The 25689-nt window shown below is 39.8% G+C and overlaps 1 protein-coding gene across 1 annotated transcript in view; it reads right to left on the bottom strand.

Moving 5' to 3' along the window:
• Positions 1–25689, bottom strand: part of LOC145994472 (dynein axonemal heavy chain 1-like) — a 1132367-nt gene that overhangs the window by 813974 nt on the left and 292704 nt on the right. The window contains exons 26-27 of the mRNA XM_083130607.1: positions 5302–5557; positions 2694–2856 (exon numbers count right to left, since the gene is read on the bottom strand). Coding sequence (XP_082986733.1) covers positions 2694–2856; positions 5302–5557 — 419 coding nt within the window. The remainder of the gene's footprint in view (positions 1–2693; positions 2857–5301; positions 5558–25689) is intronic.

Raw genomic sequence — 25689 nt, 5'->3', positions numbered from 1 at the left:
CATGTCACTTTTGGCTAATCGCGACGATGAGAATGAAAAGTGATAGACGAAGTTGATAAAAGAACATTCACAAAGATATATGGACAGAACACAATCCACAGAGGAGTGTACTGCTTGAGTGTCCAGGCGGCAGAAACTCATTAGTCTGCAAGAATACAGTCTACGTTGATGTCTTCAGAAACAGTCACTACTTGCACCACAGTGATAGATGCGTCTCACATGTTATTAATACTTTTTTAAAACATTTTTTAAAGTAATTTTTAGTTTGTTTTAATAAGTATAAGTATTTCTTTGCATTATTTCTCTTGTAGTCTACGGCGATTACAAGCATAAAAATAAAAGCATACTTTTTCGTTGTGACGTTTCAAGAGAACACACGCTCCCTTCATGAGACATTAATTTTTAGTTTGATTAAAGATACAGTTATAACAATGGCTAAATTTTTTTCTAGAAAAAGAATCAGTTATACAATGGATGTTGTCAATGTTACATTGTTGTAATATAGCAACTTAACTGTGAAAACATGCAGTCTTTTTTATTTTTATTTCAGATAAAAAAATGTTGATCACATTATTTTTTATTTAAAAATTATGAATCCCAAATATCATCAGGCAATTCAAAATCATCATATTTCACTACATATCACACTATGATATATTTTTTTAAAAAATTTAACCATTGTTATAACTATCTTTAATCAAACTAAAATATATGTCTGATGAAGGGAGCGTGTGTTCTGAAACGTCACAACGAAAAACTGTGTCTTTATGCTTGTAATAACCGTAGACTACAAGAGATATAATTCTGCAATGCAAGCAATGCGTACATACAAGAAAAAATAATTCTTTACATGTTTGACAAAGCAGAGATTATTGATTGCTTGACTGATTACAACCTTAGTGACAATGAAGTTCGACCAGTCACAAATATAGGAGTGCGTTGTGAAAGAAGGAGAACACATGAATATGCTGAACATATTTTATTCAGTAGGCTACATGGAACAAAGGAAAACATACATTTCCGCTGCAACGCAGCAATGTATGGTGTCCACACAAAATAAAACATTTTCGTCCATCTACACGTGACATTGAAGTTCGACCACTGTTAGAGGGGATCCTGTTTACCATGGTGTGACGCCGCCCCGTCGGCGAATAACTGTGGCAATGCGTCGGGGCATGCTGCGGACGAGTCGTTCAAGGTATTCCACATCGATGCGGTGCCATTCCTCCTGCAGGCAGGCGATAAGAGCAGCCATTGTCGTGGGTCCCCTCTGTTGCACACGTCGCTTAAGAACACACCACACATTCTCAATGGGCGAGAGGTCGGGACTCGATGGTGGCCATGGCAGAGTTCGCACGTGATGGCGAGTCAACGATTCTCTTGTCAGCCGCGCTGTATGAGGCCTGGCATTGTCGTGTTGAAAGATGAGACGCCGCCTGTGTAACAGGTGCCTTCGCACTGTGGGAAGATGATGCTCCAGTATGCGTGTATAGGCGTGTGCATTCACAATGCCCTCACAGACGTGTAGTGGGCCAACCCCAGATGCCGTCATGCATCCCCATACCATCACTGACGCAGGTTTCTGTACCCGACGTGCATAACATTTTGCTTCATTCTGTTCCTCCTTCCGACAAATGACTGTTTTCCGTATTTTCCCGTACACAACATTGAAAATGGATTCGTCCGTCCACAAAACCCTGTTCCACTACCGAAATGTCCATCCCGGGTACATTCGTGCCCACCGTAGTCGATTGCCTTTGTTCAACATGGAAAGGAAGGGTTTACGTTTCGCCTTGTACACTCGGTAACCGCATCGCTGTAGGTAAAGGCGAATGGTTCTGGTTGACACTGCAATGTGAAAGCGTTCTCGAGTCCACAGTCGTAATTCGGCCACAGAAACATGATTGTTGGTCTGGATATAGCGCCTAAATATCCGTAGGTCACGCACTCTCAGCAGGCGTTTTCGACCGGGGGCCTTACCTGGCTCTGTAGTACCCGTATTTTGGTGGTGTTTGATGATGCAGTGAACGGTTGACTTGGGTAAGTTCAGTTGGCGCCCTATTTCCCGTTCACTGAGTCCATCCCGTTGCAACTCCACCACTCTTCTCCTCACGGTGTTGTCAATAGGTTTGCCCCTGGCCATGGTGATGATGCACTGCGGTTCCTCGGTGCACAGCACGCGCTTATATACGGCGGACTCCCTTATCGTGTCCGTGATGTCATGCTTCCGTCGAATGCATCACTATCTGGAATTTTCCGTATGGGTCTGGTGCCTGGTCGAAGTTCAATGTCACGCGTATAGTTCCCCGTTTTCGTTCTTTACGTGACCTTGGGTGCAACATGCTGGGATCACGATTCTTGCCTGCTCACACGCCTCCTCTTACACACATGCGTCACTTCTGCGGGTCACCCATTCCACCGCCTATGCCTCTGTGCATTTAATCACGTATTCCTTTCTGGTCAAACTTCATTGTCACCAAGGTTGTAAGTTAGGTTATTTAGCGTCCCTTTTCTAACATTTTCTCTAATCGAGACGATGACGACTAGTCATATGATGAAATTGATGAAGGGTCACTCACAGAGAATACCCAGCCGGGATAAAAGTCTGGTCCTCTGGCGTCGTTGCGCGCTGTGCTAACCACTTCGCCACGCAGGTCGGGAAGATAAACCTTCCGAGGAGAAATGTAACTTACCGCTGTACAACAGAAGATCCTCCTGCAGAAACTTAGGGACATTGGCATCGCGCAGAGCTTTGATGAGCATTTGGTCCTCGTCCATGTCAGGATTCTGGCGTTTCAGATTTCCTGCTGCTGCTATCACTGTATTCACTGCTCGCATACCGAAATCATAGTGGTCCTGGAATTGAGGCAACTATATAAGTACGATATTGGACAAAATTATATTCATTATGTTATACAGGGCGTCCGAGAAGTTCTCATACTCATTGATTATATTACACACTATCTATTACCCCTAGGTTTATTAAAAAAGAACTCCCTGATTCGTGATTGATTGTGGGTAAGTAACGGAGCATATCGTCGTCATAAGGATGTACATATACTCCATTGGTTGTTCTTTCTCATTCATCACCCTTCACTTTCATCGTACGGTTGTAACACACTTTGTTTCGTGGAAAATGAAGGATACAGGGTGTACTCGGACATAAGATACAGGTGTACGATACCTTTTAATCCCACAAATATACACCTGAAACTGAATTATTCTATTCATAATATTCATAACTTTTTTTTCATGTTTCCATGTTTATTTTCTAAGCCTTTCGCTGGACAAACGCCGCGCTGAATTGTGGGGAAACAGGCTTAAAGGAGAGAAGAAACACGCGGACGTGGTTTTACACCAATATATTTACGCAATGTTCCCTAATTTTGCACAATAAAATTACGAAACCAGTGAGTTTTTTTTTTTTCACCCTATTATATCAGCCTTTTTCACTCCCTATTTTGCAACTGGACTCGTCCAGTTTGGACATGAGTCAATGGTCGCAACAACTACAGTCGCAAACGGACTGTTTTTGAAGCATTTGTTCCTTCAGCAACATGAATACATTTTGTTTCCTATTCTCGAGATATTAAAACATATTCTGCTTTCTTGTTGAAAACTATTTTCAGTATTTTCATGTCTTCAAGATATCAGACATTTACTAAATATCTCATACCAGCAGCCTTTAGTCTCGCAGGACGGGGTGTTGGGAACAGAGTTGTTAAAGGTCAAGGTACCTATACATTCTAATGGGTACTATTGAGTTCCGTAACTCGACCAGAACATTTTTACAACAAACTCGGCCCAAGTTGCGAATTGTTTCATTTCTATACCGAACTTGGACAGCGTTTAAATTGATCCGGTAAAAAGGTTCCGGGGCCGAATTGAAATACTTTTAATATAAAAAGGTTCTTTACGTCCCAGAACCATTTACGCTTACTGATTTTCTCTTACGGACCGGAATTCAATTTATATACAATTCCTTGACCTTTAACAATCTTGGTTGGGAAGTAAGCAACACAACTATTTTTATATAAAACTTGTTTAAGGTTTCAATTTTACGCATAGTCCAAGTCACTGCTTACTGAATTTTATATATATATATATATATATATATATATATATATATATATATATACGTATATATATTGTTGCGTGACCTATAGATGTGAACTGGGATCGCGGGTCACCAAGGAATATAGCTCAATTGTACAGCGATTTGAAGACAGAATGGCGCCGTCGGTCTCACCGGCGGGAGGAAGTATGAGGTAAATTGGGTGAGCCTCGTACTACTTACTTGGCCCGAACTGCCGCTGGCTGACTGGTTCGTCGATGGCCCCCTTGGCTTGTTGTTGATCTTGAGTCCGAACGATACCCCACGTGCCTGGCAATGTGGCTGGGATTACACTGTTCGTTTTCCCAAGGACTGGGTCTTTTATTCACAATTACAAACGACACTTGTGTGTCATTCTTGCAGTTATTGTCTCCTTCGTTACTACCGGGCTGCACTCCTCTAGCAGGAAGTCGAACCCGGTAGTATCGAAGGAATTTCCTTGTTTAGCCAGCGGCATGCATGATGTTGTTTGTTTGAATGGGTCAGCGTACTGTACAAAGAGAGCTATGTATTTCATGATTTTCGAGGTTCATCCATTTTCCCTCATCAATATATATACGTATACATATATATATTAGGGAAAATTTGAAATGTCTACAGCAACCAAAGCAGTTTCGCTGCGATACTGTGCTTTATGTCTAGCCTAGCCACCTGTTGTAGCAAACATAGCATACATAAGACACATGTAGCGCTCTCGACTGCAGAATTAAGCATAATTTCATGGGAGACCAATTGTTGCATTATCGTTGAACTAAAGGCTGTCCGAGAAGTCCTGCTTGCATGTATTCATGGGTTTTCTCTACATAATTACGGAACATGCGCTCTGTCAAGGACTAGAAGGAACCTCGCAAAAGTTACCTAAGCTTCTCTGCGGTGCTGACAGTTGGCCCCGGAGTCACGTGGTTTCTACTTATCAGTCGACATGACCTTGTGCCTGCAGAACCAGCACACTGAAGTGAACGAAGGTACAAGGAGATAAGCTTTACTTCACTTTCCAAAGTAAAAAAGCCCTATGAACCTAGTGATATTTTCCACAACTCGTTTTTCACGGGGAAAAGAGGGGGGTGAGAAGTGTCCTCTTATCCTCCGCTGGGTACGACCATGGCAGTTATTATCTTGTCTCGAATTTCGATATCATCGAGGCTAGACATGACTTCCCTTGGTAGCAGAAACCAAGATTGACTTACCTGCGAGCTGAGCTGTTCGGAACTAAGCTTGAAGGTGGTGACAATCTTGAAGGCCAGCTCCTTGGAGTTTTGGAAACCAAAGGAGAAGAGCTTTATTTCGGCTATCAGAGCGTAATTCGGAACCATCATGGCGACGGGGCGAAAAAGGGCCTTCAAATTGTCTGGCAGCTCGGTGCGACCTGCGTATCCCGGATTCATCGTTATGAAAACCGAGCAGGAGTCCTTCAGCACGATTTCCGTCCCTTCGAACATGAACCTGGAAGAAGAGTTATTCTGTAGTTACTTCCAACTTTCTTCTTTTAAATGAAAATGTACTGTCACCTGCAAATAAGCTGAACACCCAGATCTAGTAATCTTGTTTCCCTACTATGCGTTGCATGTGTTGCATAACTGTACGGCAATCAACGAACTTGTAGCAACAGTTCAATGTTAATTTTGCTCATCGTCGTAAATCTGGACAAGACGCATGGCTTGGAAGCGAGTTTTCCAGGATATACAGGGTGTATCATAAGTAAAAGCGCAAACTGACACAGTTGAAAGTACACGATAATAGAAGAAAAAAGTATCAGAAACATGGGTCTGCAAACGACCCGTTTTCGAGATAATTGCGAATGTGTGGTTACAAGCCACCACTGACTTCATTGTTTGTAAACGTCGTCCTACTTGGTAAACTGCTAATAATGTGTGCGAATGTGTGGTTAGAAGCCGCCACTGATTTCATTTTGTAAACACCGAGTGCTCTACTCCTTGCGCGTTCCGAGGTTTTCTCTTTCCTTACAAAACAGAACATTTCCGAGAGGTGGCGTTGTTATCAAACAGGATGGATACAATCAGTACACAGTCTAACTACAGCGCATTGAATAACGTAGTGTGGAAAACGACCCAAGAAACTGGTTCCCCAGACGGATGAGAAACATTGATGGCAGTGCGATCAATGTCGGTGCTAATTTTCTTATGAAAGTAATGCGTCTATGTTAGTTTTTGGAATATATTATGTAGATTTGTTTGTCTTGAAAGGCGGTACGTGAATTGATGGAAACAGTTATATTTGTGGAGTGATTTGCCGTCACGAAATGACATTAATTTGGAAAGAAAAGTAAAATAAAATTAATAAATAAATAGCATGCGTAACACAAGAAGAAATATCGCAAAGTGATTCCGGACGTCAGGTGTTGGATTGTGTACTAGAGTTTTATTTTTCTATGTTATTAGAATATAAATAGTATCCTGAGAGATATTTCATACCGAGGCGACAAACCACAAGTGTCGCTTGGAAGCGAGCAGTCCGTAATCAATGCAGCCTTTCGAACCGTACGGACACAAGCTCTGACTGCACCGTTCCCTCAAGGAGATTTTACACCAAAGCGACACGCGACAAACGATACGAGGATTTCACACCAAAGCGACACGGGTCCTTCGGTCCAAGGCAACTTTCACACCTAAGCGACACATGTTGCTTGGAAACGAGCCAATCAAGAGCAACATTTCACATCGTAGCGACATGACGGGAAGCAAAGGCCAGCGTTCGGTTGGTGAAATCCTCAAGCGATAAGTGTCGCGTGCCCCTTGTCGCTTTGGTGCGCAATCTCCCAAAAGCAAGACACTCATTGCATCGCGCATGTGCGAACAACAAACCACGGCAACATGTTGCAAGCTATTGAGGAAATGGCCCAGTTTGAGCGACACACAAGCGACAAAGCGACACGTGTGGCTTATCGTGTTTCCTAGATCTGTTGTTGTAATGTGCGGTTTTTCGTGTCGCCTATCTGTTGTTCGCACAATTAGCAGCGAACGCTTGCCAATAGACTGAAGGCACCATGTCGCTTGTCACTTAGTTGGGAACTCCCCCTGTAGCGCGTCGCTTCGGTCTGAGCACCCTTCCTTTAAGGAGCTTTCCGACCGAAGTAACAAGTAGCACGCGAATACGCCATATGAACGTGTCGTTTGCTGTTTGGACCCTCATGTGCAATGAATGCTATTTTACAGTCTGGAAGTGTGTGTCACTAGTGTGACAGTGTGAACATCCCGTGTCGCTTGTCCAATTGGTTTGAAAGTTTCCTTAGGCTACACTCATGTCGATGGCACTAAGAAAGTTTTGTGGGGTTCCCCTTGTCGTTTCATGCAATCATCATTATCATCATCGCCGCGATTAGTTTAAAGCGGAAGAAAAGAAACAGTAAATAACAAAAATACAAATGATTCAGTGTGTATATCTTTAAAAGAAATGATGTTGATAAGAATAATGAACCTAATTCATACACAAAAATTTAGTTGCCAAGAGCATTCCACGCGTATTTTTCTCCCGTATTATTAACGAAAGTATGAGGATAACAGGACGTGGTCGACTGTCTAGAATGTTCGTTAATATCTTCGCTACCACTGTACCAAATATCATAGCAATTATCACATTCATAGAAATGCTTAATGTAAAAGAATCAGACGTTGCAGCGAAAACTCCACTTACTTCCATTATAAGCAGACGAATACCAAGCACCGGGTTCAACACCAGCGCCTCTAGCGGATCATTTTCGAGTGGAACCAGCCAGAGCGCGCAGAACTGTGCCGTTTTCCACACTACGTTATTCAAGGCGCTGTAGTCTAACCGTACTGTGGGAGTCACGTCAGTTTTACTGTACAGCGTATTGAAAATTTAACCTCACAGCAACGAAGAGTTCATTTTACCAACTAGGCGGACGTTTACAAACAATGAAGTCAGTGGCGGCTTGTAATCACATATTCGCGATTTTCTCGAAAACGGCCTGTTTGCAGACCCACGTTTACTGGTACTTTTTTCTTCTATTATCGTATACCTTCAAGTGCCTCAGTTTCCGATGCCTTTTTTATTGCAGGTGAGTGTACATTTTCATGAAAAAAGTTATATTAAGTATTCCAGGATCTAAGTGTTCCATTTTTATTTCAGGTGACTACATTTTCATCAAAAGTTTTCCATTAAGTATGTTGAGATTTAGTTGTTCCACTTTTATTACAGGTGACTACATTTTCATGAAAATATTGTAAGAAGTACAGGGTGTTTCATATGATTTGAACGATTTCAACTCGTTGTTTGTTCTTCATAAAGTGTCAAAATAAGATACACTTTCACACATATGTAATGTAGCTGTCCAAGTTTAAGTGCCAATGGTTATCGCGAAGTTAACTCTCAAATGCTCAATGTGAGCACCCATCGTTATTCTGCAATCTGAACACGTCAATACGATAATCTAACTTCATTCAGACATGTTTCAACATTTCAGTACGTTCTCATCTGGTTTGCACCGTAACACTAATGCGATATGGTTATTTGTTGGTTGTTCTTTATGAAATCGTGTATGAAACTGACGTTGCACAATCACAACCGAACCTGCTCTCGCAAAATGCTTTCTGCACACCACTGGCAGCCATTTTACAACTGGTCAGCCTGGTACCTGGCGGCAGAATTTAGAACTACTGGGAACGTCCCAAAAAAACTTAAGGATGTGTTTGAATGTATTTCACGGGATATTCGATTGGTGATTATTTTGTATTGCTCATGGAACATGTTTTTATAGTTCAAATCATTTTGAAACACGATGTACAAGGGTTGGATAAAAAGTAATGGCAACACTGGTATAATTGGTACTTGACTGTATTGGCAGAGGAGCACGTGTTACATTCCTTCAAAGTAATCGCCCCTCATCTCTACGACCTTCTGTCACACGTATGGAAGGCGCCGTACACCTTCAGCGCGTCCATCTCTATCGTTGTCCCGCAGTGACCGCCCTATAGCACGTATGATGGCTTCGCGCGTCGTAGTGCTTCCCGTCCAGTGGTTCCTTCATTTTGACAAAACGGTCGTAATCACACGGTCTCATACCGGTGAATACGGCGGATGTTCCAGTACCTCCCACTACCAGTTATGCAGGAGCGCCGTCACATTGTTCGCAGTGTGACACCTTGCATTGTCAAGCAGGATGATGGGGCACCGTGCCGTCGCTTCCTTCTTAATGCGAGACGAAGGTGGTGTTGCAAGAAGGTGCAGAAGTAGGCTGCGTTGACCGTCTCCCTGAGAGACGTTGTTCTTCTTGCCTAAACATATTGTTAGGGCGCTTGCACTCTCGTCCTCTGCTTCAGAGCACTGCTGTTTTTGACTGAATAACATACAATCGCTCCCACTCACTGTACTTTCTCGTCTGACATTCCCTTATCAGCCACGAAACGCTTGTGGCGCTGTGACTCACCCCTTTCACGGGACAGCAGTGTTGCCATTACTTTTTATCCAACCCTTGTATTTCAGATTCTAATTATTGCTTTTTATTGTGGATGACTGTAAAATCATTCTTATTAGTGAATATTTGGAACAGGATAATCGCAACGTAAGTACCCGTATGTACACGGGCTCTCACACACATATACAACATGAATTCTGATTTAGAAGCTCATCTTTCTTCTTCTTACCATCAAGAAAGTAAAATATGTGATATACAAAAGCTGTTAACTATGGTGAAAGCTGAGGTTGTGTGCGGGGTTTCAACATAGATTGGAAGAAGCTCTCTCGAACACGCAAAGATAAATATCCCGGCTGTTTAAGTCGCTAGAGCTATGTTAGAGTGTACTAAGGTGTTCCATTTTTTGTATTTTTGTTATTTTTACGTCGATTTTCTGCCAATTTTTGTTAATCGCGACGATGAGGATGAGTGATAATATGATGACGAAGGGACACTCACAAAAAACACCCTGCCGGCCCCTGTGGCGGAGTGGTTAGCACATCGCGCTACGACGCCAGGGGTCCCGGGTTCGAATCCTGGCCTGGGCATGGATATTTGTGCCCAGATAGCACATAAGCTTGGGGCAAGCTTGCGATAGCTTCCTTTTAGATTGTCAAAGCTAGCTTGACATGGCAAGCTCGACGTAAGCCTGATGCATGTGATAAGGATGCATTTTTTAAATAATAAAACAATAGACACACCCATTTAATATAAAAATAGAGATACTTATTAAACATAAACAATAGTGACAAAATGAAATAAAACTGAAATACAGTGGAATGAATTTCAGTGTGAATACAGCACCAAAGCTTTTATTTCATGCGGGGTACACTAGATGGCAGTGCAACTCAATGTAAAATAAACTTAAGTTTTAGTAACATAAATAAGGATAACTTTGATTGTAATTAGTGAAAAAATGTGTTTTATTATCTTTCGAAAGATATGTGAATATTGAAGATCAGAAAATAAAACGTAATGAATAAAAGTGAAACTCTTCAGCCTAACTATTGCCTATTTTGGGGGAGCACGAAAAGTTTTTATAAGCTGCAAAGAGAAACTGTGACGTTTCAAACATGGGTGTTTGTTGTTAAATTAGCCCCATTTGTTTCTAGTTTTGCTGTTATGCATATATATATGTGTATACAAATTACATTCAGCCATGTTTATTTAGAGATATATATAAATTTAGCCTAAAGATACACATAATGGCTTACTTCGAGCATTGCATTCTGTAAGCTTACAGCTTTATGAAAAGCTTGATGCAAGCATGCCTTGGCAAGCTTGCTGCAACTTCCAATTGTGGTAACTAGATTGCTTAATGCAAGCTTGCATCCAGCTAATAGCTTGCCATGGAAAGCTTGCTGCTAGCTACTTAGCTTGCCATGGTAAGCTTGCTTCATGCTTGCAGCAAGCTGTCTGTGCTATCTGGGTGAGTGTCCTTTCATCAATTTCTTCATATCATCACTCATCCCAATCTTCCTAAATTAGCCAAAAGTGGCACAAAAGGCGAAGTAAAACAAATCAAATCACAAAAATAAAAAAGAACACCCATGCCGGGATTCGTACCCCGGGACCCCTTGTCGCCGTAGCGCAGTGTGATAACGACTACGCCGCGGAGTTCTGTCCATGTCTCTCTCGCTGTGATCAGCCTCGTTGATATAATTAATAAACCAGTGCAGTAATCGAAATTTGATCACCAAGGCAGCACCACATGAATGCAATTTCGAAATAGCCTCTTTCCGGATAATCACATCTTATTAGGTCACCCCTGGCATTTAGAATCCAGACACAGGCTTTCAAGCACTGCCGCTGGGCTTACAATCAGAAAAACCATCTCCGCACCACAATTCCGATATCGTACAGAATACCATCAGAGATTTCCTACTCAGTAACCTCAGTTTCTGCCGTGGCTTTATAATGTGTCTACCTCCTCTTTGGCATTCATACTCATTCCGTCTGAGAACGAATCCTATCCTCCTCCTCCTTTTCCCATCTATTTCCGAGGTCCGCTCCTCTATTCCCCTGAGCAACAGCCTGTGTATAATGCAATTTCCTTCTTCTCCATTTCGGAAACCCATTTCCGGGATCATAATCATAAAGCGGTCGCCGGGACGCAGGGGATATTACTTAATTTCGAGCCCAATCTATTTCTCTCGTTCCTTAATATTAAGGTTATTAAGTATCCTTACATACCTTCACCGCTATTTCTACTGTATATATAATATCGAGCAAGTGACTCACTCTCGGTATAGCGTGTGTTTTATTGACACCGCAAAAAGCTTTAAGCTTGAGGAAAAGAAAATCATCTTACGTCAGATGTTGAAGGTATAATCTAAATTGTAATGGAAATGGAATGTGGTTTTAATCATTAATGAGTCTTACACACGCCCGCTAGAAGAAAATTTTCTAATGAAGCTCAAAAAAGGAAGAATAAAAAACTGTCCTCATACGGGATACATTGACGTCACTGTTACATCTTATCCCAAGGATGAACGTTTAAAGGTAAGATGAAAAGAAGAGATGTGGATGAAATGGTAGTGTGTGAGATAAGAGAGAAAGGAAAAGTAATAGGAAATTCACACAGAGACGGGAAAAGAGAGAGCGAGAGAGAGAAAAGCGACAGAAAAAGGAAAAGAGGATCAGAGTAAAGAAGAAAAAGTTATAGAGAAGGAGAGAGAGAGAAAAGCTGAAAAAGCTACAGAAAACAAAAAAACAGGATGAGATTAAAAAAAGTGATAGAAAACACACACACACACACAGAGAGAGAGAGAGAGAGAGAGAGAGAGCAAGAAAGAAAAACCACAGAAAAAGGGAAAGAGGATGAGAAAAAAGAAGAAAGAAAACAGGGAGTAGTGTAGAGAGAGAGAGAGAAATCGAGACAAGAATGAGAGCCTGCGGTATATTGAATCAAATAAATTTACTATGCGACTTCTTGATACATACCGAACAGATATCTGTATGATTATTTATAGTTAAGTCATATGTATTAGTGATACTACGAGTATTTGCGAAGTCAATCCATTAGTGTCAATTGTGAACCCCTGACGCATGCTCGCATACTTATTAAGGATAAAATCCCGTTTTTCAAAGACTCGTGGCGCATGGACACCAATTTCCATTTTAAGATAATAAGTGGTGCAGGGTTTTGCCTTTATGTACCTAAGTATTAAAACACAAACTTTAATATTTTAAATTTGTTTCATATTGTTTCGAGCCTGAATTAATTTTTATGGTGCCCACAAATTCCACTTTTGGCTAACCACGATGATGAGAATGAGTATAATGATATGATGAAATTGATTAAGGGACACTCTCAGAGAACAGTATATAATGTATAAACCATATAGAGTCAAGATGTAACTTATGTAAATATTCAGCTAAGTCTCTGTATGGAACCCTAGAAGAACGCTTGCAGAGAGTACAAGGTCACAACAAGGAATGCGGTGCTCATTTGAGCGAAGAAAAGGTTCAGCTAGCTAGAAAACGACGATACCTCTTTCAAAGGGAAAATAACACGAATATAATAGAGCGTCGACAAAGGCCTTGAATGCCCTATTACACATGGGAATTTTACCAAGTCCGAACAAATGAGTGTTCGAGAAAAGCCATGCCAGATGTTTTTTTCCAAGGTCCCACGTTCTACATAATTGGAGCACGGAAGGTAGATTCCAGTTTCTTTTTTCTTGCTTTTCCAGTGTTTGGTTATTTCGCACACAGAGAAAATTAATTGCAGAAGTGTTGCCAGACATTCTGTTTTCCTCTGCCTAATTTTGTTTTTGCGTGCTGGGAGATTTAGTGACAATACCCCCGAGCCAAGTCGCTATACAATACAGAGGTGCGCCTGCTGTACAAATATGCAAGGATTCTTTCCATAACAAGATGGAATGTCTTTGGAACGTTTATAAATAGAACTCGGAAGTTGATGAAAAATCATATTGTTTTCTGAGCCTAGAAAACAATGTTAATCCTGATATCAGTCAGTTTCCCTTCAGTTTATACCAGAAAAAGATTGTTTTCATTTTGCATTTTTCTTGCATTTTCCTTCAACCGCTCTCCTTCCGTGAATTTTAAATGCACTTGCTAGTATAACTTGCATATTTAAATTTCCTGAGATTTTCCTTTTAGCAAGTTCGGCATTAATCTAAAATATGGTCAATGGAAAAGCACAATATTATTTTTTTAACTGAAATGTTTGGCGAACATAGGAACACTTTGCCAATCCAGCGGCCAGAAAACTCACGGTGCAGGAAATCCCTCACTTCTTGTACGTAATGCCACTATCACTTGGCTCCCTAGATCCCCGGACATTATTTCTCTTGATTTTTTTCTGTTAGGTTTTGTAAAGTCTCAAGTATACCAAACAAAAGTTCATGACCTTCCTGATCTACGATGTCACATTTGTGTTGCAATCCGGAATGTGACTCCTGTAATTCTGTACCACATATAGACTGAGCTTGAATATAGGTTGGACATCTGTGATCCAAATAATGGTGAACACATCGAAGCGTATTAGGTATGTAAAAAAACTTTTTGAGTTACTCTATAGGTAGAAGAAAACTGTGCGCTAATATCTTAATAAACTTACAAGTTATTAATTTTTCTTTTATTATGCTTTTAAGCCATATACACTGCATGTGTGTGTTAGACAAAACACTGAGTGCTCACTCCATTGCGGGCACCCCTCCAAACAACAAGGAACAGCCCAGCACCTGCTCTGTTCACCTGACCACACCGACTGGCAGTATCTTTTTTTTTTCGTCAGGATTTGTGTATCCCAGCATATTGTTTATTTAACATTAACTGGAATCGACAATAATTTACAATACTGTTACAATAATTACTTTTCTTTACATCAATATTTTACAAAAACTAACGCAACTGTCGCGTTAGTACAATTTACAATGTTCCCAGAAAATCCCCAAAATCTACTCACTACTACATATATATGAACATTCACAATCACAATCATTACATTAACTTGATTGTCATTTCATTTATCTGGTTTATATAAACAGTCATGGACGGGGAAGTGAAACCCTCTCTACTTTGGGTTTTATTTGACCTATAGCTTGCACTAATGGGTTTGGATGCATAGCACTCCGCCTCCACAGGTTATCCCGGGCAATATGTAGTAAGTCTTCAATCCTGGGTTGGTCCATGTCTTCGTGGAGTTGTTGTATACGTGTCGCTAACGGGTAATGTCCAATGTATCTGAGTGCTCTGTGTTGTACATATTGCAATTTCTGTAAATGTGTTTTAGCGGCCTGTAACCATGTAGGGCCGGCATATAATAATATAGGTCTGATCATCATTTGATACAGATGGAGTCTTGTTTCAATTGACAACGCTGGTGATCTTAGTAGAGGCATGAGGTATCCTGTTCTTTGTTTTGCCCTTCTTGCACCTCATCTAGATGTGGGCCAAAAGTCAGACTTGTATCAAGGCTTATTCCTAGGTACTTTATCTTATTGACCGTAGGGACTGGCGTCTGGAATATTTGCAGTTTGATTTTCTCCCTGGCTCCACTCGATGCAAAAACTATGGTGTTGCTTTTTGTTGGATTTATTTTTATTTTCCATTTCTGAGTCCATTTTATTAATTCTGGCACATACTTCTTAATTCGTTTTTCGCAAGTGGACAGTAATTTTGCATGTACTAACAATGCAGTATCATCTGCATATGTTGCTAGTAATCCTTCTTTCGGATATGGAATATCTGCCGTATATAATGAGTATAACGTAGGGGAAAGGACAGAGCCTTGAGGCACCCCTGCTTCAATAGATCTGGAAGTAGATTTCTTCCCTTGCACAGTTACTGTGAACTTTCTGTTTTGCAGATAATTCATCATAATTTTTAAGTAGCACTGAGGTAGCGGAAGTTGTTGTAATTTGAGCATTAGTCCACCGTGCCATACTCTATCAAATGCTTGCTGCACGTCCAGAAATAGACCAGCCACACGATGCTTTCTGTTGTTATGAACAGCAATATAGTCAACGACTCTGACAAGTTGTTCGGTAGTACCGTGATTTTTCCGAAAGCCAAATTGGTGGTTTGGTATTAGCTGATGTTCGTCTTTAAAAACTGTGAGACGTTGGCACAACACCCTTTCGAAAAGCTTACTAACATGAGATAATAGACTTATAGGCCTATAGTTTGTCTTCTCGTGCGGATTCTTTCCCATTTTTGGAATAGCTATTATCTTTGCCACTTTCCATTGTGTTGGGAAATAGCCCAGTCGTATAATGTTAGTAAAAAGTTTGGCAAGATACACAAACCCCTTTCTTGTGAGATTCTGAAGTGCCGCAGGTGTAATACCATCTAGACCAAGTGCTGCTTTCGGTTTTAGCTTTTTTGTCAGGCTTTGGACTTCATGAGGTGTTACGTGCGGAGCATCAAGAGTCGATGGAAGTTGTAGAAGTTGGTCGTATATATTTTGAACCTCTTGCTCTGTTTCTTGATCAGTAAGTTCTGCATTAAGTTTTAAATGCGTTTGGAAATGGTCTGCAAGAGTTTCCGCTATTTCGTGAGGATTCACTATAGGTCCTTCGGGAGAATTTAAGGAATTCAACGTTGGCTTATCTTTTGCATTGAGAGTACGCGCTAACTTCCAAAATTGCCTATCTTGTGGTTCCAGTTTTCGTAGACGTTCATCCCATTGGGAGGTCCGCTCTCTTACTAGGAAATTATGTAATTCTTTGGCAAGCAACCCCCACTCGTAAAGATGGTGGTGTGATTGAGTTCTATACCAGCGACGTCGGGCCCATGGTGTCAAACAAAGTAAAATTTCCAGTCCTGGAGAAGTGTTTGACGTAGGTAAAGTAGACATGGTAATCGTTGTTCGACTCCAAAATGTTTTAATAACCCCTGTAAAATTGTTTACTGCTTCATCGATCTCCTCAGCCGTATTCATTGATTGATGGAGGTTCAGTCTCATATGTGATTGCCGGCGAAAAGCATTCCAATCTGTTTTGGGTTCCTGTAGTGCCTGGAACCTATGATAGTAGATGCCCTGGGCAATAGCTACGATAACAGGGAGATGATCCGAGGTAACAGCGTCTTCAACATGTGGTGCACTACTAATGCCTACTCCTTTGTTCAAAAGTACGTCTAAGACATCAGGTGTTCCTCTACCCCTAGGGTAGAAAGTAGGGTCCAGTGGAGCAGAAATAGAAAATTCAGTATCTGGCAGCGCTTGAAGTAGAATATTTCCAAACGGGTTAGATATTCTGGAATGCCATATAGGATGCTTGGCATTAAGATCGCCTCCAACAATAACGTTGGATCCCAGTGTGTCCAATTGTAGTACGTCTTGATAATCCAGCACTGTAGCTGGAGACCGATACGCTGCAACTAATATCAGATCTTCTGAAGTAGTATGCACCTTAATTGAAATTGCCTCAATTGATGTAAATGTGGGTAGTGCTATTCTTGCCGCGTTGATTCCTTGTCTTGTTAATATGAGAAGTCCGCCTTTTCTTTGTTGGAGTCGGTCTTCACGGAAAATTCTATAACGAGAGATGGTCCATTTCATATGTGGTTTGAGGTGCGTCTCGTTAATTAGTGCAATATCTATATTTTTATTGCAAAGTAGATGAGTGAGTTCAGGTGTCTGATTTGCTATGAGTAGATAGTAAATATTCCTTCTACGACAACCCTGATTTTTTGACCCCACGACCACCAAAACCTTAAAATCTCACTTTCTCTCCACGTTCCGAGCCTCATTTATTGCGCTGACGATGTTTCACAGCGAAGAAAAGCAGTGATGAGTGAAATGCACTTTCTCATCCTCTCATCCTTGAAGGATGAATGCACCTTATCGTAATTTTCCTAGTCCGGGACCATGTTTATATATCGTGACCTTTGTAAACCTCTCGGGAACGATGTGCCACACACACGCGCGCGCCTCTCATTATTTCTGTATTGTGACGCAAGCAAACAAATAATAATTGTTTTTTTTTAGGATTCCTGGCCCCTATAACCCCGCCAGGGTGCGTGGTGCCCAACCCAAAAAGGTTCTAACGGCTGCTGTTAGATAACCACACCTCTGTAGAGTTTCACGTGTTTTTTTTTCTCAAAGATCCTATGGGACACCTCTGTTTGTCAAAAATTCGAGATATTTGCAATTTAAGATTTTTTTAACGCTGTGGACTTAGAAAATTTTCGATTGATGAAAAAAATTGGTTCCATGACGACCTATGTTTATTTTGGTATGGGTGGACAGAGGACACCGAGACTCGACCAACGCACTAAACCTGATCTTTCTACGACTATTTGTTCAAAAGTTACGAGTGATCAAAGTTTTGGCGGGTGGGCAAACTTCTTACCCCTTGACCCCAGGACCACCAAAACTTGGTACACGTATTCTACACCTCCAAAATCGACAGGGGAGGTATCTAACGATACCAGAATGGGGGTGTTTTTCGATATATTTTTTCGATAACTCTTACCATTTTCGAGATATTTGCAATTTAAGATTTTTTTAACGCTGTGTAATTAGAAAATTTTCGATAGATGAAAAAATTGGTTCCATGACGACCTATGTTTATTTTGGTATGGGTGGACGGAGGACACCGAGACTCGACCGACACACTAAACCCGACCTCTCTACGCGTACTCTACGTCACCAAAAAAAAAAATCGACAAGGGGAGATTTTTCGATAACTCTCATTGTTTGCAAAATACTTAGGTTTTTTTTTATAGACGACAACGACGGAGTCATCAATGAGTAAACATCTGAACTCGGTGAACAAGTCAACTTCTGCAAACATTCCCCGAGTGTGCGTGCGTGTGTGTATATGTGACGTCGACCTGTTAAGAATGTCACGTCAATAATACTATAGTTCAAATCACAAACCCTGACACCTTCTGTAAACAAAACCACCTGCATGCAGAAAGCATTGCAAACTCATAGAAGTAAAATAATCCACACGAAAATCCAGCGTTGTTACAGGATTTATTACGTAAGGTAAAACAATGGCAAATTTGTAGTATGGGATACGCTGCCGCAAATGACGTCTCACTTTAAACCCAATGCTTTTTCCTTTGTACTTTTTGCTTCACCTTTATGATTAACTCTTTGCAGGAGTAATCAGTTCCCATAAATTTGGCTTTTTTTTTGCATGCGAATTGAATATATTTTACTTGCATCTCTTTAGACAAAATGATATAACATGGTAATGTATATTTCTAAGGATGATATAGATAGGAGTGTAATTGAAATTTGTTTGTAGATTTTATGTAAATTGTATCTTATGTAAATAAAATATATAATGGGCATAAACAGCCATATGCAATGCTGTAAGTCCAATAAATATATTGATGATGATGACAAAGAAAGTTAGTAAATTTATTGCGGTTGGAAACTTTGACAAGCATCCTAATAACGATTTTTGTTCCGCCAAATAGAGTGCACTTCGTAAAATAACTTGGTGACATGGCAAGGCAAGATAAGTGTGAACATTTTGTAGTAACATGCATTGTAACTTTCAATGAGCTTAGAGATTTGTGTACATAACAATATTTTATAACATTGGTTATTTTCTAAAAATAATCATGTGAACAGCAAGGAAGTAGTGCAACTTAGTAATATTGCCTGACTTATCCTTAGAAAAATAACATGCCGAGTTCTGTGCGTGCGGGAAGGTCTCAGTGTTCTCCGAACTTGTTTTCAAAACACCAGCAAGGACAGCCTTACAAAAGGGGTGAGAAACAGATTCTACTCAATATTTATGTAACGTTCTGTCAGTGGTATCCTGAGAAACCAGTAAATGAAGTGGCTAAGTTGGTATCCCAGTGCAGTGGTGTGTCAGTGTCTGCAGTTTTAAGGGTTATGAAAGAGAGAATGACCGGGAGAGTAACAATGTATGCGGCTGCATATTCGTCTGAAGTTTTGAGAGCGGGTTCTCACATTCAGAGGCTCTTATATAAAATGAATAGGTGCGGCGAACTATGAGTGTAACAGCAGATGATTGCGGTCATGGATCAGCTGACGCGGAGTGATACATCGAATCGGTGAGACCGTTTGTTTACAGAAGTTGTCAGGGTTTGTGATTTAGACCTTAGCTTGGATATGTCATAACCTTCTTTTTTTATATATATAGAGAAAAGAGAGAGAGAGAGAGAGGGGGTCATGTAACTGGTGATTTGCTTGGCTAAGGGGAATTTTCTGAGAATTCTTTCCATTCCAAATATTCTTTGTATATGTGTGTGTGTGTGTGTGTGTGTGTGTGTGTGTGTGTGTGTGTGTGTGTGTGTGTGTGTGTGTGTGTGTGGTTGTGTAGAGATTGATGCGCTTATGTATGTGTGTAAACATTAAGGCATTGACTTGTTAAGAATGTTACATCAATAATACTGTCTCGGGAATGTTATGCTCTTTTTTTCTCTATAAAAAAGAGAAATTTGTGTTGATTGTTTGGTTAAAAAGAATTTCCTAATTATTTGTTTTGTCACAAGAATTGTTTGCATTCCAAACATTCCTAAGTGTTTGCATAAAGATTGATACACTTACAGCTATATATGTGCATTAACTTGTTAAGAATATCACATCAATAATACCGGCTCGGAAATGTCATGTCCTCTTCCTCTATAGAAGGTCATATAAAATGTGCTAATTGGTTGGCTAAGGGGGATTTCCTGATTAGTAAATTGAGGTTATAAATACGTACGTATAAAGGTTTTGCTAATATGGAATGCTAAAGCTCAGTACTTGGCTCTCTCAGGGATTCGAATTCTATTAGGTTAAACAGCATAGAAATTTCACAGCAAGAATTCTCATATTTACTGACGATATTCTTAACAACCTGTGTTGTGATTCCACTATAAACTGTATACAAAATATGCAGTCCCTAGAATGAGATGGACGAGGCTTATGAACCTCGACCTATACAGTTGTACAATCTGACAATGAATGGATGTTTTTTTTTTTATTAAGCATAGCAGAGTGTTTTCGCTTATTTTAATATCAGGCAACAATGTTAGAAAGTGGCCCCCAAGAATACAATTTAAAATCACTAATGTGATATGAACTTTTTTACTTGTGTGTATTTGAATATGAAAGTGAGGTACTTTGAATAATTGAGGAGAACAATCACAAATAAGCTTGCAACGGTATTGGGAGGGGTCACGAGTTCAAACTTCAGACGATTTCTGTTAATCTGCTAAGGCGATATCAGTACGAAAATTTGTAAAAAAGAAGAGGCAATTTTGGCTAATGGCAACGATGAGGATGAATAATGATAATTATGATGAAATTGATGTGTGGCACTTAGAAAACAAAACTTCAAAGTGTATTGCACCAACAGCTACCCCCTCCCCAAATACAAGGCAGTTAACAGAGGTGTATATTTGTTGGTTTACGACTCTGAGGGCTTAAGTTAAAGTTACTATGTTTACCTATAGCTGTACATATTAAAAAAAAAATAACCTGAGCAATAAAATATAACAATACCGATTCTGGCTTTTTGTCGGATGACGTAGTGGTAACGTTGTTGCAATCCCACACCCTGATGGCGTATAGACTTAAATGTTTTGCATAACATGAAATATTGTTAATGGGAATGTGTTGTTTCTAATGTTCAATATAGAAAGCAGATAACAGGAAAAAAGAAGAATAAGAAATGTTGCAGGTAGATACGGAGCCTCAGCCCAAACACATATATGATCAGACAGGATGTCAACAATGCATTCATAACTAACATGTGATTATTTAAAAATTGAAATAGTGCAGTGGGAAACAACCAACTAACTAACTCTCTAGGCTTTTTTTAAACCCGAAGAGAGCAAATACAAGCACAAGCGTAAATAATTAAATAAGTTACAAGGGGGTGAGACATGGTTCGAATTTTTTGATCTAGGTATGGATGCAGACAGGTACTAAGTTTTGTGTGTGGACACAATTGATAACGGAAAAATCCTCTTCAACACAATAACATAGTGGTAATGTTGGTTTTGCCTTGTTCCCATCGATAACATAGTGGTTACACGAAAGAAAGAAAGAAAAAAAAAATTAAAACACACTGTCACCTATTTGGAAATACTTCTCGAAATTATTCAACCATTTTTTGCTCTTCCTATCTTCGTAACTAAAAAAAATGTTTTGTCAAACGTTTGTCAAACGTTTGGATGACTATGCCTGTTATCTGCTTTCTATATTGAACATTAGAAACAACACATTCCCATTAACAATATTTCATGTTATGCAAAACATTTAAGTCTATACGCCATCAGGGTGTGGGATTGCAACAACGTTACCACTACGTCATCCGACAAAAAGCCAGAATCGGTATTGTTATATTTTATTGCTCAGGTTATTTTTTTTTTAATATGTACAGCTATAGGTAAACATAGTAACTTTAACTTAAGCCCTCAGAGTCGTAAACCAACAAATATACACCTCTGTTAACTGCCTTGTATTTGGGGAGGGGGTAGCTGTTGGTGCAATACACTTTGAAGTTTTGTTTTCTAAGTGCCACACATCAATTTCATCATAATTATCATTATTCATCCTCATCGTTGCCATTAGCCAAAATTGCCTCTTCTTTTTTACAAATTTTCGTACTGATATCGCCTTAGCAGATTAACAGAAATCGTCTGAAGTTTGAACTCGTGACCCCTCCCAATACCGTTGCAAGCTTATTTGTGATTGTTCTCCTCAATTATTCAAAGTACCTCACTTTCATATTCAAATACACACAAGTAAAAAAGTTCATATCACATTAGTGATTTTAAATTGTATTCTTGGGGGCCACTTTCTAACATTGTTGCCTGATATTAAAATAAGCGAAAACACTCTGCTATGCTTAATAAAAAAAAAACATCCATTCATTGTCAGATTGTACAACTGTATAGGTCGAGGTTCATAAGCCTCGTCCATCTCATTCTAGGGACTGCATATTTTGTATACAGTTTATAGTGGAATCACAACACAGGTTGTTAAGAATATCGTCAGTAAATATGAGAATTCTTGCTGTGAAATTTCTATGCTGTTTAACCTAATAGAATTCGAATCCCTGAGAGAGCCAAGTACTGAGCTTTAGCATTCCATATTAGCAAAACCTTTATACGTACGTATTTATAACCTCAATTTACTAATCAGGAAATCCCCCTTAGCCAACCAATTAGCACATTTTATATGACCTTCTATAGAGGAAGAGGACATGACATTTCCGAGCCGGTATTATTGATGTGATATTCTTAACAAGTTAATGCACATATATAGCTGTAAGTGTATCAATCTTTATGCAAACACTTAGGAATGTTTGGAATGCAAACAATTCTTGTGACAAAACAAATAATTAGGAAATTCTTTTTAACCAAACAATCAACACAAATTTCTCTTTTTTATAGAGAAAAAAAGAGCATAACATTCCCGAGACAGTATTATTGATGTAACATTCTTAACAAGTCAATGCCTTAATGTTTACACACATACATAAGCGCATCAATCTCTACACAACCACACACACACACACACACACACACACACACACACACACACACACACACACACACACACACACACACACACATATACAAAGAATATTTGGAATGGAAAGAATTCTCAGAAAATTCCCCTTAGCCAAGCAAATCACCAGTTACATGACCCCCTCTCTCTCTCTCTCTCTTTTCTCTATATATATAAAAAAAGAAGGTTATGACATATCCAAGCTAAGGTCTAAATCACAAACCCTGACAACTTCTGTAAACAAACGGTCTCACCGATTCGGTGTATCACTCCGCGTCAGCTGATCCATGACCGCAATCATCTGCTGTTACACTCATAGTTCGCCGCACCTATTCATTTTATATAAGAGCCTCTGAATGTGAGAACCCGCTCTCAAAACTTCAGACGAATATGCAGCCGCATACATTGTTACTCTCCCGGTCATTCTCTCTTTCATAACCCTTAAAACTGCAGACACTGACACACCACTGCACTGGGATACCAACTTAGCCACTTCATTTACTGGTTTCTCAGGATACCACTGACAGAACGTTACATAAATATTGAGTAGAATCTGTTTCTCACCCCTTTTGTAAGGCTGTCCTTGCTGGTGTTTTGAAAACAAGTTCGGAGAACACTGAGACCTTCCCGCACGCACAGAACTCGGCATGTTATTTTTCTAAGGATAAGTCAGGCAATATTACTAAGTTGCACTACTTCCTTGCTGTTCACATGATTATTTTTAGAAAATAACCAATGTTATAAAATATTGTTATGTACACAAATCTCTAAGCTCATTGAAAGTTACAATGCATGTTACTACAAAATGTTCACACTTATCTTGCCTTGCCATGTCACCAAGTTATTTTACGAAGTGCACTCTATTTGGCGGAACAAAAATCGTTATTAGGATGCTTGTCAAAGTTTCCAACCGCAATAAATTTACTAACTTTCTTTGTCATCATCATCAATATATTTATTGGACTTACAGCATTGCATATGGCTGTTTATGCCCATTATATATTTTATTTACATAAGATACAATTTACATAAAATCTACAAACAAATTTCAATTACACTCCTATCTATATCATCCTTAGAAATATACATTACCATGTTATATCATTTTGTCTAACGAGATGCAAGTAAAATATATTCAATTCGCATGCAAAAAAAAAGCCAAATTTATGGGAACTGATTACTCCTGCAAAGAGTTAATCATAAAGGTGAAGCAAAAAGTACAAAGGAAAAAGCATTGGGTTTAAAGTGAGACGTCATTTGCGGCAGCGTATCCCATACTACAAATTTGCCATTGTTTTACCTTACGTAATAAATCCTGTAACAACGCTGGATTTTCGTGTGGATTATTTTACTTCTATGAGTTTGCAATGCTTTCTGCATGCAGGTGGTTTTGTTTACAGAAGGTGTCAGGGTTTGTGATTTGAACTATAGTATTATTGACGTGACATTCTTAACAGGTCGACGTCACATATACACACACGCACGCACACTCGGGGAATGTTTGCAGAAGTTGACTTGTTCACCGAGTTCAGATGTTTACTCATTGATGACTCCGTCGTTGTCGTCTATCAAAAAAAACCTAAGTATTTTGCAAACAATGAGAGTTATCGAAAAATCTCCCCTTGTCGATTTTTTTTTTGGTGACGTAGAGTACGCGTAGAGAGGTCGGGTTTAGTGTGTCGGTCGAGTCTCGGTGTCCTCTGTCCACCCATACCAAAATAAACATAGGTCGTCATGGAACCAATTTTTTCATCAATCGAAAATTTTCTAAGTCCACAGCGTTAAAAAAAATCTTAAATTGCAAATATCTCGAAAATGGTAAGAGTTATCGAAAAAATATATCGAAAAACACCCCCATTCTGGTATCGTTAGATACCTCCCCTGTCGATTTTGGAGGTGTAGAATACGTGTACCAAGTTTTGGTGGTCCTGGGGTCAAGGGGTAAGAATTTAGCCCACCCGCCAAAACTTTGATCACTCGTAACTTTTGAACAAATAGTCGTAGAAAGATCGGGTTTAGTGCGTTGGTCGAGTCTCGGTGTCCTCTGTCCACCCATACCAAAATAAACTAAGGTCGTCATGGAACCAATTTTTTTCATCAATCGAAAATTTTCTAAGTCCACAGCGTTAAAAAAATCTTAAATTGCAAATATCTCGAATTTTTGACAAACAGAGGTGTCCCATAGGATCTTTGAGAAAAAAAAACACGTGAAACTCTACAGAGGTGTGGTTATCTAACAGCAGCCGTTAGAACCTTTTTGGGTTGGGCACCACGCACCCTGGCGGGGTTATAGGGGCCAGGAATCCTTAAAAAAACAATTATTATTTGTTTGCTTGCGTCACAATACAGAAATAATGAGAGGCGCGCGCGTGTGTGTGGCACATCGTTCCCGAGAGGTTTACAAAGGTCACGATATATAAACATGGTCCCGGACTAGGAAAATTACGATAAGGTGCATTCATCCTTCAAGGATGAGAGGATGAGAAAGTGCATTTCACTCATCACTGCTTTTCTTCGCTGTGAAACATCGTCAGCGCAATAAATGAGGCTCGGAACGAGGAGAGAAAGTGAGTTTTTGAGGTTTTGGTGGTCGTGGGGTCAAAAAATCAGGGTTGTCGTAGAAGGCATATTTACTATCTACTGCTATGCCATCGGCATTGTATATCAGTAAATTGATGTGTT

Source organism: Lepisma saccharinum, chromosome 10, assembly GCF_977018435.1.
Source record: "Lepisma saccharinum chromosome 10, izLepSacc3.1, whole genome shotgun sequence".
Taxonomy (NCBI): domain Eukaryota; kingdom Metazoa; phylum Arthropoda; class Insecta; order Zygentoma; family Lepismatidae; genus Lepisma; species Lepisma saccharinum.
This window is presented reverse-complemented; position numbering and strand designations above follow the sequence as displayed.